This window comes from Misgurnus anguillicaudatus, chromosome 5, assembly GCF_027580225.2.
Source record: "Misgurnus anguillicaudatus chromosome 5, ASM2758022v2, whole genome shotgun sequence".
NCBI lineage: Eukaryota > Metazoa > Chordata > Actinopteri > Cypriniformes > Cobitidae > Misgurnus > Misgurnus anguillicaudatus.
In genome coordinates, this window is record NC_073341.2 from 35009604 (window position 1) to 35022997 (window position 13394).

Here is a 13394-nt window from a genome sequence, read left to right on the forward strand (position 1 = left end):
GCATATTAAAGTGTTTTTTCCTGTTTTAAACATGAATTTATAATGTTTATTAGTGGAACTAAAGGTTGGATTAAACTTGAAACGCACGTGATCGTTGTCATCAGTGAGGCGACCAATCACGTAAAGCTGTTACGTCATCACAACTCCGTGCAGCCGCTCTGGAGAAGCTGCGCCGGCTGAGCTAGTTGGCTACTCTCGAAACGCTTTCGCGGTACTTAAAAACAATATGACACAGTCACGTGCCTGCAGCGCCAGCTGAAGTCGGACAAAATTACTAACCGGAATGCACTGCTTCAAGTCAGCCGCCGATCGGTCTGCGCAGCGCCGCATGAAGTCGAACACACCTAATGATGTCCGTTAGTAGACACGCCCCTTACTGCTGATTGGCTACAGGTGTGTTTTGGTAGTCGACCCGACTTCCTTTTCCAAAGTGTTTTTCAAAAATCATTTAAAATACATTTCAAAATATCAACAAAACAAAAAAAATCTGTGAAAAATATTTTTGTAAACATATATTTCAACAAATATTTTTTTGGCTATTTTTTGTATATTTTGAAATATATTTAAAATATATTTTTTGTCATATGGGTGGCTTAAGTCTAGTCCCTGATTAAAAGGAATGTTTGAGCTGTCTTAATTGAAATCAGCTTGAACTGACATGTTTTAAAATATATCAGTGCCATTATTTTGTCTCAATATGCACATCAGTAAAGTTATGTTTGTACTAAAAATATGCTAATTCAATAAGGCCTAGACCTGGATTAATCCAAACCCTGTCCGGAAAACGGCCCCATCACTGAAAAAAATAATTCATCGAATTTAATAAAATTTTTTAAGGTAAGTGGTTGCAATCAATTTATTTAAGCTACATTTAAACAGAAGTTTTATATTTTATTTTACTTTACTAATCTTTTTTGTTTAAATGCAGCTTAAATAAATTGATTGCAACCACTTACCTTAAAAAATTGATTAAATTCAATGAATCATTTTTTTCAGTGATAAAGTAAAAATTGCTCAGGTAAGCACCACAGATATTTTTTATAAAATTGTAAAATTCTACATTTTGCCAACCAAAAAACACCAAATATTTTGGGTAGTGATAACAAAGAAATTTGGAAATTTACAGATTTTGATCTGGAATTTTCAAAGTAACATACTTGTATAGCCAGAAAAATGTTCGGTTACAAGCTGTCACTGGAGCTTTGAGGTACTTGCACTCTTGGGTTCCAGTATGTACCTCTGAGGTAATATGAACTGTTTAGGTGCAGAGGTGTCCTTTTTAAGGGTAGTGACCTTTTTTTTCTGACAGTGAGGACCAACATGTTATAGGTAAGCTGTTTTATTTAGAATCAGAAAATGTGTTGTTAATTTCAGTTTTCCAGTATAACCAAGTAAAACTTTAAGTGTTAACCATCTAAAAGAGATCAGGGCTTTAGTGAAATAGTAAAATAGCAACAAAGACTTACCTTGATCAAAAGCCTCTTCTCTTTTCTTCAAACCAATCAGTCAAAAAACCACATCACATCAGATGAGTTTACACAATTGCCTATAGGTCATGTATCCAAATATTGTTTGATATAATCTGTTACGTGTTTATTTCCAGAAAAATTCTGCCCCATGCTTTCGCCTGTATGCACATTAACAGCTGCAAGTGCAAAGAATCCAAAATGTTTAAATGTAAGGACGTCCTCTCGTAAAACGCCGTGCTGACAGAAAGTTTGATGTCCAGCGACATTAGACAAGCATCTGCATTTGGGAAATCTTTCAGACTTACTTCGGCTGTTTGGAGCAAACCAGTCGATCAACATCAGTGTTCAGTGATAAATCCATGTTCCCATGGAAACTTCATGCTATTTTTGGGCCTGTGAGTCAAGCTCTATAATAGACATTTGCATATTCATGTGTGGACGACGACGAGAGAAAAGATGCTTCAAGCGTTTATCATCGGCCGTGAGCTCTGACTGGATTTGAAAAAGCAGCTTGTATAAATAGGTTTAATTAGTTGTAAGAAGTCTTTTTAAAAACATTTTAGCTTAAATAGAGGCAGTTTTATAGCTTTACCAAAGATTTAATAAAACAGCAGCTGGTGCAATTACTACAAGAAGCTTATTTCAAAGTAATTGGTCTCAAAACACTAGAACCAGTTTTAAGGAGCGATCAAGAGGTTCTGGTTTCATATAAAGCTCTTGTCTCATCAAAGACAGCAAGTAAACATTATTGCAAGTATTAGTAACAATATTTCTGCCAGCGAAACAAATTTTGGGTGGCAGATCTGATCTGATCATGCTGTGAACACTAAAGAAGAAACAATGAGGGATGCACGATATTATTTCTGCGCCGATATTGTCGAACGGTAATGGGATGGGATGTTACATTAAGACGTGTCTGGGGAGTAATGATAGACTATCTTGCATTATTAGAGTTAATATCTTTAACTGACTGTGGATCAGCTGTAAATCAGACATGAGGTCAGCAGACGTGCTCTCATCGCTGTGTATGACTCTGAGGAATATGATCCCAGATTATTCCTAAATAAAAGCTCTGGCTTGGGGCTTTAAAGAAAGGACCTTTGCTCCATCAGTCTCTCATAATCCTCTTCTTTTATTGTATCTACCCATCAGTTCAAGCAGGGCCAGGCGTGCAGGATACTGATAATAAGTAGAGATTTTAAGAAACAATCTGTGTTCATTTGTTTTATTCAACCGGTTTAAGGGCCATTAAATGTGAACCATTTAATCCAGTTTAATCTAACCTGTTTCATTTACAGAGATTTCATTATGAGAGCATTACACTGCTGTTTTGAGTGGGTTTATAGCTTAATATTTTGTGCATGTTTGATGGGTACAATTATATCACTCCTGCGGTTTGCCTGATCTCTATATTCTCCTTTAAAACATTTTTGGATACGAAAAGCATACAGAACAATTTCTATGTTATAAACCATAAAGATACAAATCAAGTCAGGGTTTTTGAGCAGTAACTTGTTATCCTTAAAGGGTACCCCAACTATAAACACATGTGTAGCATAATATATTAACACTGTGATTGGCTAAATTAAATGCAAAATTAAAAACAGTACGAATGATGACGCCACTTTGTTTACATCACTATACATGACGTCAAAAGGTTGCGATCAAACCGTTTTAATTAACGCTAGAGTGAGGTAAACATGGTAAACAAGTCATCAATTAGAAGTTGCAAAATGATGCCCACAGACAGTAGGTGGCGGTATGTGGTCTGCGGTATGCCATTAAAGGTGCTGTGTGTAGGTTTTAGTGGACTCTAGTGGTGAGATTGAGAATTGCAACCAACGGCTCAGCGCACAGCTCAATGCTCCCTTTCGAAAAACATAGAGAAGCTACGTAGGGCTGGGCAAAAAAATAGATTTTTCGATTCATCGTTTTTTTTACGTGGTCAATTCAGAATCGATTCTCAAAGAGCAGAATCGATTTTTTTCAGATTTTTTCCTGCAAACATTGAACGTAAGATTAACGTTAATCAAATTACTAGTCTTCCTCACTAGATGTCACCCTCTTTTTTGCCTTGCGCGATGTTACCAAATGTCATTCGGTGCTTAAAATGGCGGTTTCAGGTGCTTCATCGACGTTGATGCCACCTTCGCATAAAAAGTCAGAGGTATGGAAGCATTTTAGATTTCGCAAGCAAGACGACAACGATAGTGTTTTGGCTTTTAATTTCTTTTTATTAATTACGCACTTGTAAACTTATGTTCACTGTTCTTTTTTATTAATATAGTATTTGTATAAAATCTATAATCATTGAGTTGAATCGAGAATCGAGTGTAAAAACCGAATCAAGAACCGGAATCGAAAATTGAATCGAGAATCAAAATCGAATCGATTTGATAGCTTGTGAATCGAAATTGAATCGATCTGGAACATCTGAATCGATACCCAGCCCTAAAGCTACAACAGGACAAACATGTCATTGTCTGAGACAACGTAGTGATGAAGCAAGTTTGTCCATTTAGGGCTACTATAGAAACATGGCGGTAGGACTGGAAGATTAATCGAAATCGAACCGCAATCGTGATGTGAAACGTTGCGATTAGCAAATCGCGAAAGGATGTGATATCCAGCTAGGCTTTGTGACAGTCTAACCAATTCAGTGAGCGCGAATATGGCCGTGCTGTCTCCATGAGAGGCATGTCAACAAAAACGCTGCGTCTCCCACAACAGACAAGGTGTTCAAACTTGATGCACCCGCGCAGCTTGCGTCTCTTATATGGAAGACCAACTGATTCAAATACACGCAAATTTTAACACGTAAAAAACGCATCAAATATGCGTTGTTTGCGTGTCAATTACGCGTTGTTTGCGCGTCAATTACGCGTTGTCTGCGCGTCAACTACGTGTTGTTTGCGCGTCAGCTACGCGTTGCTTGCGCGTCAGCTACGCGTTGCTTGCGCGTCAGCTACGCGTTGTTTATGTTTTAAAATGTGCGTGTATTTGAATCAGTTGGCCTTCCACAATTTACTCATTTTGAAAATCCCAAATGTATTTAATATTTATGTAATTATAAAGTTGAGTGTTCCAGTTATTTGTTAATAGAAAACAAACATGCATACAAATCTTTCCAGTAACACTCATTGAAATATTTTACATGTAACTTTTTGTTAAAGTTGTAGTTATCATTAATTTTACATATCATAAAATTAAGCAGTGTTAATTATATTCCAAATTTCTTTATTTTTGTTTCCTTATTTTCATAAAAAAATATAAAAAAGCCCAGATAAGAATACAGTTAAATCACCAGACCCATAAGAAGTACCAGTAAGATCTAACCATCAAGAAAAGTTAAATCGCAATTTCTGGCAAAAAAACAAAACGAAATTAAATATTTTCCCTAAATCGCACAGTCCTACATGGCGGTGCAAATGGCGACTTCCGTGTAGGGGGATCCACGTGTTTGTAGATAAAATGACTCATTCTAAGGTAATAAAAACAATACAGTTCATTATGTAAGGATTTTATACACCACTGATAATATAGGTATGTATATTATATTGCATCCTAAAAGCTACACAGGGCACCTTTAAAAACACAAGAACATTAACGCCTTCTGTTCAGCCCTTGTAACATGAACCAAAGAGTAAAATAAATAATGAACAATAAAGACAACACAAATAAAAAATGATTAAAATAAAAACCCTCTGAGAAGTGAGAATGTGGGAGTAAAACATTATCACATGAAAAACTACAGTGGTTACCATAGCATTTACTTAAGAAACTGTAGTCGAGGTACGCTTTAATGTTAAACCTTAGACGTCCCAACAGACAATTTGCATGAATAGAAATAATTTACAATATAATGAAATCTTAACATTGGTGCCATCATGAATAAATGAGATGAGATAGGTCTATGTTTTTTTGAAAAATGATGGAGAGTTCTTTAGAGAGGAGTTCGTGTAACGGCACACCGTCATGAGCGTAAACCCATCGTTCCCCTGTCCAATCGTAACGCTTCGGCCCACTGAGAAAAGAAAAACAACCAAAAATGTCTGTCTGAAAATGCTGAACACTAGACGTTTTCCCTCATTACATCACAACGTTATTATTTAACACAAAAACTATTCAGCCAAATTATAAAAATACGAGCATCAGGTGCAATTCCCAAAGCATTACCAATGTCTTTTAATGTTTTACAATTACTTGTTAAAATAACATTTAAGCATTAAAGGGGACAAAATAAATCTTTGGTGTCTCCAGAGTACATATGTGAAGTTTTAGCTCAATAATTGCTACTTTGTAGGTGTGGGCAAAAATGTGCCGTTTTTGGGTGCCGTTTTTTCAAATGAGCTGATCTCTGCAATAAATGGCAGTGTCGTGGTTGGATAGTGCAGATTAGGGGCGGTATTATCCCCTTCTGACATCACAAGAGGAGCCAAATTTCAATGAGCTATTTATTCACATGCTTGCAGAGAATGGTTTACCAAAACTAAGTTACTGGGTTGATCTTTTTCACATTTTCTAGGCTGATAGAAGTGCTGGTGACCCCATAATAGCACTTAAACATGGAAAAAGCCAGATTTTTATGATATGTCCCCTTTAAATATGAACATACAGTAGTCAAAAGACAAAACTGTCTAACCTTGTTGGTGAGGAAAGCCAAATCTGTCGGTTTGGTGTTTGTTTGTTGATGACGTAAGTGCCGTGACCAGAACCCATTTTTAACGTCAGTACACCACTCTGTAGAGAAAATCATGGAAAATACAGTATATTGTATATGGTTCCAAAGCTACTGTATACAGAAAACATTTTAGATAGACAGACAGACAAATTACAAGAAAACCGAAATCTGTTACTATAAAGCAGACTATCCGAAGAGGGACAAACATGAACATTGTATCATGCCTAGTGACTAGGGGTGTCACGATTCTCCAAATCCTCGATTCGATTACATTTTCGATTCTAAGGTCACGATTCGATCCGATTCTCGATTTTTACATATTTTTTATATGGCATATAATTTAGACAAAAATTATATGCCATTATTTATTATTATTATTATAATACTTTAACATTAACATGCACATTGCAAAACTCGCATGGGGGTTTGTGGGCTTCACTTAACGCGAGAGCTTGTAGAGAGAGGATTCCTTCTTGCACGCACATGACTATGCGCGGTTGGCAGTTACATGGATCGGGCGGATGACGTGACGAAAAATAATTTTTTAATTAAATTCGGGCGGGTGCCGGATCGACTGCTTGTTATTAGCTCTGTCCTTCTAAGCATGCGACATCTCTGTCTTTCATAGTGGCAGCCTCAGAAGTTCAAGAAGAGAACTGAAATGAGACGGTCTAGCCTTCTGAGGACCCAAAATTTGTGTCACCTGCTGCACACGCCCCCAGTAGCGCCCACCGCGCCTGTCAGCAGAAAACAGCGGAGGCATTTCTGACTTATTAAAATAAATATGTTCTAAAATAAATTAATATTTTTCTGATTACATGACACATTGATGTAGATTAATCTATTCAACAGCATATCAAATAATCAACCTAGAAATATACGCAACATAAACAGAATAATATTAACACAAAACATAACTTATAATACTAAAACAGTGACAAGAAAAAGTTTTCTAATAAATACACACTTTTATTTAATAAAGCTTTTAATTGTTTGGGAAATCCTCGGCTGTTAAGGATCCATTCGTTCTATCATTAACAGCGCGGAGAAATGAGGACGCATTTTGACACAGCTCTTATCAACGCTGGCGAAGGGTACGTGACAAACTCAAAAAATGAGAATTAAAAACAAAGGAAATAGAAGGTCAGAAAAGCGTTGCCTGGAATAAGTTTTACAACGTGGTAAATCAGGATGACACCAGTGCAGGCTATGAAATAATAGTCCATCCGCGCATCTCTAACATGGACTTAATGCGCGTGTCTTGGACTCATAGCATCTGAAATAAATCCAGCATAATAAGCAGCTGCGCTGCTCTCTGTCTCATGTGCACGTGCTCGCATCTGTCCGACGTCTGAACATAAACTAAAGTAGTAACCCTTACGTATTTGTTCAGTTTTATGCGTTTCGTGCAAGCTGAGGCAAACTATCCTTTTGTTTAATATAACCCGCTGCATCTTTGCGCCTCCCTTGCTATCGCGCACGTGCAGAGAGCTGCGCTCTGTCCAAAGTCAGATCACTGGTAATCCTGTTTATGATATGCATTTCAAGGAGTTGTAGCATCCCTCGTCTTTAAAATATGATCGCGTTCCGCTGGACAGATGTTTTTAAAGGCATCTCTGAGAGTTTTTTTCCTCGCTTGGCAAGCCGACCGGACGTGAAATGGGGGCGTGGCAGCATCGACGATCCCATTTTTTAATTCGAAGTTCGAAGCTGTGATTTAATTTCGATCGATTTCGATTTTAAATCGAAATCGTGACACCCCTACTAGTGACCCATAAAGGTCCACTAGTCCAAAATCAAAACTGTCAAGATTACTCGTTCTAAAACTTCGGACATTAACCACTATTATCCGATTATGATTCCTTTCAGCACTGAAATGTAATCCTCAGAATCAAAAATGAATTGTGTTAGGTTTGACGTCACTTACGATAAATTGCCATTGCTACTTGCATGTGTATCCTAACAGAACATAATATGCCAGTCCCATATATTCGGGATGAAGAACTAGATTTGCAGTGTCCTAAACCTTACTCAGTTCCTCACACAAAGCTTTTGCAGACGCTGGTGTTTTTAGTTTGACATTCAGATGTTTGGAAATCATATAGAGATGAGTAAATAAATTAGATATTTTTTTTAACAATTTATCAATGTCTTGGCATTATTCTGTATAAAATCAGTAAGCAGAGGTGTTATATGTAAAACACATCAACAATATGTACTAGGGGTCAGACGTATGCATACAGCTATATGCAAATGTGCACACCATGATATGCATATCACTGAATGATTTTACACTTCAAAAGCTGACGTGTGAAAAGTAATCTATGTAAAACATATTTTTGTTATACGATTTTTAGTTTTTAAATATTCGTCGGGATGCACGATATATCGGCCGACATATCGTTATCGGCCGATAACTGCTTATTTTTAATATTATCGGTTATCGGTCTGATAGCAAAATTAGGCCGATAAATGAAAGCCGATAAATTATGGATTATTTTGGTTTGTTGAACCACTTCACTTGCTTATTGCTGGCCATGTAGAGTTTTGATTGGTGCTTTCTGTGACATAGCACGAAGATGACACATGTTGCGGCTTAAGAAGAGTATGCTAGTCTAGCAAGATGTCCCCGGTCTGGGAGTTTTTCATTGTGAAATTAATATGAATATTTATCGGCCTATATATATATATCGGTTATCTGCCCCCAAATATAAAGAGATATCGGTTATCGGTATCGGCCAATATTTCCATATCGGTGCATTATTGTATCGCACATTGCATTTACATATAATGCAGTCCTAGTATGTACAGAGATGATCTGTGTGTGTAGTCAGATCCGAGGCAGAGTGAGCTGCCAAGCCGTGAACACAGCTCAATCTGCCAGCCACACCTTTGGCTCGCAGCTGTCTGGACACTTGATTTAAAGCCTCAGTGTCTCATTATATCTCTTCCCAACTGTAATGACAGTTGTCAAAATGCCTTAAAAGAGAACCCGGTATCTTCTGCATCACGTTAAACGTGGCAACTGAATCCCTGCTGATCACATCAGGACTGCTGCAGTTGTCGGTGAGGATAAAGGGATATAAATATCAACTTAGAATAATCAGCTGACAAAAAGCACCGGTCCGTCATTTATCCAGCTACTGTAGCGTAGCGAGAGAAAGAGAGAGAGCATGAACTATCAATCAATCAATCTGTCAGCACAGCCTACTGGCCATCCACCAAACACTTACATAACTACTCATTGGGTTTGAGAAAGATATTTGTCCATCAAACTTTCAAAAACATGATACATTATCTAAAGAAATTGAGAGGGCCAACTGTGGGATGTTTAAATGGGTCCTTACTATTTGTTCAGGTTCATACCTTATAGATCAGTTTATGACTTAAGTACAGAAAAATCTTCATGGTTCCCACACCTTAGTAAACTTCAAATTCAAGGACCTTTCAAAGACTTTCCAGGTCCAATACCCTCAAATTCAATGACTAAATGTGGGAATACAAGGAGCCAGGAAGTACTGTATATCGCTATCTGAAATATTGCCAAAGACGGCGTTACAGGGATGAAGGAAGTATGGCAAGGGAGACGCAGCATCACGTTCCCTTCTCAGGGAGCAACAGTTACATATGTAACCAGAGACGTTTTCATGTGTCAAACACAATAATGCAAAAAATTATTTTGGTATGAATCAACATTCACATACAGAAGATATAAGCATTTAAAGCGAACAGTTTAGCACGTGTGCTTAAAAGGTCTAGAATTTTTATGATATTATCCTACACTACACAGGGAATAATATGGATTTTTTTCCAGAAAACTCCTTGCATAAAATAGATTCAAGCACTTCAATGACTTGTATCTATGTATGTCAATTTTAAAAAACTTTCCAGGGCCTTGAATTTTTTCCCCTAGCTTCCCCAAACTTTCAAGGATTTCAAGGACCCGTGGGAACCCTGCATCTTAGTATGAAAACTACCGCATCTATAAAAGATCCTTACTGTTATATCTTGTGAGTGGCATTTATATTTCGGGTCTCATAAATCCTGCAGGACTCGTGCATTTACTGCATTCACTCAGCGTGCATGATGCTGCAAACAAAGCCTGCTGCACTAAAAGTGTACTGTTTTTGCAGTCAATTTTTAATGGAAGTACCGGAGCACACAGACAATAATACTCAAGAAAGCCATTTATTCCTACATAACAAAAATGGTAAATAAAGGCCACTATAAAAGTTTTAAGACCTCTGTTTTAAGACCTATATTTAAGTGAAATGCAATGTGTCAGAGCTGCAGCGCTGTGGTTTGTGCACATGCTCCACATATAAAAGATGTTGGCTTACAGGGACCCGGGTTCGAGTACCCAGGTCATGTACCCAAACTCACACACCCTTTCTCATCCCTACTTATACGTATCAACACTTCACTCTCCTATAAAAGAATAAAGCCACCAAAATAAAAAGTGAATTGCAATGTTAAAAAAGGCAAAATAATTGCAGGCTGTGCAATTTTAAATAATGTTTTGAAACACTCCCCCGTCTGCAATTGGATAATTGAACAGGACAGGTCATTTCAGCACCAAACTCACACAACTGTATGAGCCAGAAGTAAGGCAGCATTTTTAACTTGACCAACAGCAATCTCTAGTGGACATATAGGCAAACTGAACAATTCATAATGAGATAAGATACTGTACATTTAGGGGCGGTTTACCGGACAGGGCTTATCCTAGCCCCAGACTAAAATGCATGTTTGAGCTGCCTAAATTATAAAACATCTTGTACTGACATATCTTAAAATTTATTAGTGCCATTGTTTTGTCTCAAGATGCACACCTGCATTGTTTTTTGTAATATAACTAAGGCCTGGTCCTGGATTAATCTAAACACTGTCCGGGAAACAGAGATGTGTGGATATGTGCACATGTACTTACAGAGAGTATGACATCACAGTCCAGTCCAGTGAAGCCTTCATCTGCGAGGTCTTCCAGATACTGAGCTAATGCATCCAGAGTTTCATCTGCTAACTTCTCATATTCTGTCTGTGTTAGTTCTCTATACAAAAAAAATCAGTGTAAGAACATAGCAGTGATTTAATATTTTAAATATATATATAATAATTAAATGTGCAGTGTGTAATTTTTAGAAGGATCTCTTGACAGAAATGCAAAATAATTTACAAAACTATATTATCAGGGGTGTATAAAGACCTTTCATAATGAACCGTAATGTGTTTATTACCTTAGAATGAGAAGTTTTTATCTACATACACCGAGGGTCTCCTTACATGGAAGTCGCCATTTTGTGCCACCATTTTTCTACAGAAGCCCTTAATGGACAAACTTTTTTACTAAGTTGTCTCCGACTATGACATGTTTGCCTGGTGGTGGCTACCGTAGCTTCTCTATGTGTTTTAAAAGTGAGGGGTGAGCAGTGGCTTTAGCATTTCGTAACCTCACCACTAGATGAGGTGTCGCTAAAATGTACACACTGCACCTTTAAAAAGTGAAATAATGCTAATTTAGATGCATTAAGATGACAAGTTTAATAGTTAGTAGTAGTTAATAATTGAAATTTATTAAAGGTATGAATACAGCACTGTGTGCAAAAACATAAACTGATAAAACTGCAATTCACCTTATAAAGTGTATATAAAATGCATAAATGTGGATACATCTTCGTTGAGTGCAAATCGTTTAATGCAAGGTCACAATTCCGTGGACACTGTTTACCTGAATTGAACTGCATTGTCTTTCATAAGAGTTGTGTTTAAATGAAGTCCTCTTATCTTTAGAAAGGATAAAGAAACAAAAAGCACAACACAACAAATAAAAATCTTTATACTGAAAAATCAGACATAAATTAAAACATTATTTGTAAGACTTTAAAACTTTTATACAAGCAAACACCTTGTTTAGTCCATTATCTTTGTATTTGTATGTCCTCCACAAAAACTGGTCCTTGTGTCTGCCATTACTGTAGAAATATTCTTAAGTAGTCCACCACATGCTGACTGAAAGTCAAATAATTCAAAACAATAGAAAATGTTTTATTGATATTTTTCCCACAAACGACAACATTTATTAAAGCACAAATGGGAATTTAGTAAGTAAAGTTAGACTAGCATTTACTATAAATTATCAGACGAATAATAATAATCAAGTAATAGTCTTGTATCTCATGAACTACGCAAAATAAGTCTAGTAAAGTTATAGTTTGTTTACTGTATCTGTAGGTACATGCCCACAACCTTATGTAAGTTACATCATCAGCATGGTACATGTTTTCCCAAATAACGTGCTGAGGTGCTACAACTAGTTATGTTATATTTATCCAGACGTGTTGGGATATAGAAAATATGTGTTTACATGTAATAGGAAAACTCTAAACAAAGTTGTTTATAACACAGATTGGTTATTCATTCAAGCTAATCAGTTAGCGGACTTAGTTGTTAAACCCACGGTCACTTTCGATGAATGAAAGTCGCTTCTTACAGTTGACATTCTTGATAACTGTTGGTGACATTTCCATCTGGAACTCAGGCTTAACAGATACAGACAACGATATTTACTAGTTAACCTTGACATAATGACAAATAAAGACAGAAGTCTCCGGCTAGTCAGACTGGAGAGTGCATTCTACGCTTTCACTCACGAGCGCCGTGTTCCCGGCGAGCTTTCAAAATAAAAGACCCGATAACGAAATTTTTTTGAAACGGGTAAAAATTGCAAAATAAAAACAACATAATATTTATCTAACAACAAACATTTTACAATTTAGATTTAGTTAATCAATTCAATCAGGTATATTTATAGTATTTCATTTTAATGGTTTGAAATACACTGTAAATAATAATTAATATATTTTACAAGTGGTGCCCAAAAGTCTTTTTGAACCTGGAAATGTACAAACTTATGAAAGCTATGCCATGAAAACATAAGGATCACATGTTTAATTTTTAGCACTATTTTAATGTTTAATGTCACTCATTAAGTATTAAGTAAGACAGATTTTATTGCTTACACTGAAGTACACATAACACATTTTATGACATTGTTAAATCATGCTGAGATAACATGGATTATAAAGTTTTGCACATAATTGTATTTTTTATTTTATTTATTTTGTATTTTTTTATTATTTGTTTAAAAGTTGTTGTACATCATATTTTGATATTTAAGCCATCATTGTCTTGTTTATTAATACATTATTTAATAAAAAATAAAGTTTAAATAAAAATATACATAT

General features: G+C 36.3%; 1 protein-coding gene across 2 annotated transcripts; it reads right to left on the reverse strand.

The window, feature by feature from the left end:
• Window positions 1–5251: 5251 nt before the first annotated feature.
• fxn (frataxin) lies at window positions 5252–12835 on the reverse strand. 2 transcript variants are annotated; one of them, XM_073868084.1, is made up of 6 exons: window positions 12608–12835; window positions 12069–12159; window positions 11879–11930; window positions 11081–11201; window positions 6112–6209; window positions 5252–5493 (listed from the first exon to the last, which is right to left on the reverse strand). In XM_073868084.1, exons 1-6 carry the CDS (start codon window positions 12731–12733, stop codon window positions 5355–5357), a joined length of 627 nt encoding a protein of 208 aa, XP_073724185.1. In that variant the 5' UTR covers window positions 12734–12835; the 3' UTR covers window positions 5252–5354. The 2 variants fall into 2 exon arrangements, with proteins under 2 accessions (XP_073724185.1, XP_073724186.1); XM_073868085.1 differs by having other exon boundaries at window positions 12641–12834.
• Window positions 12836–13394: the final 559 nt, after the last annotated feature.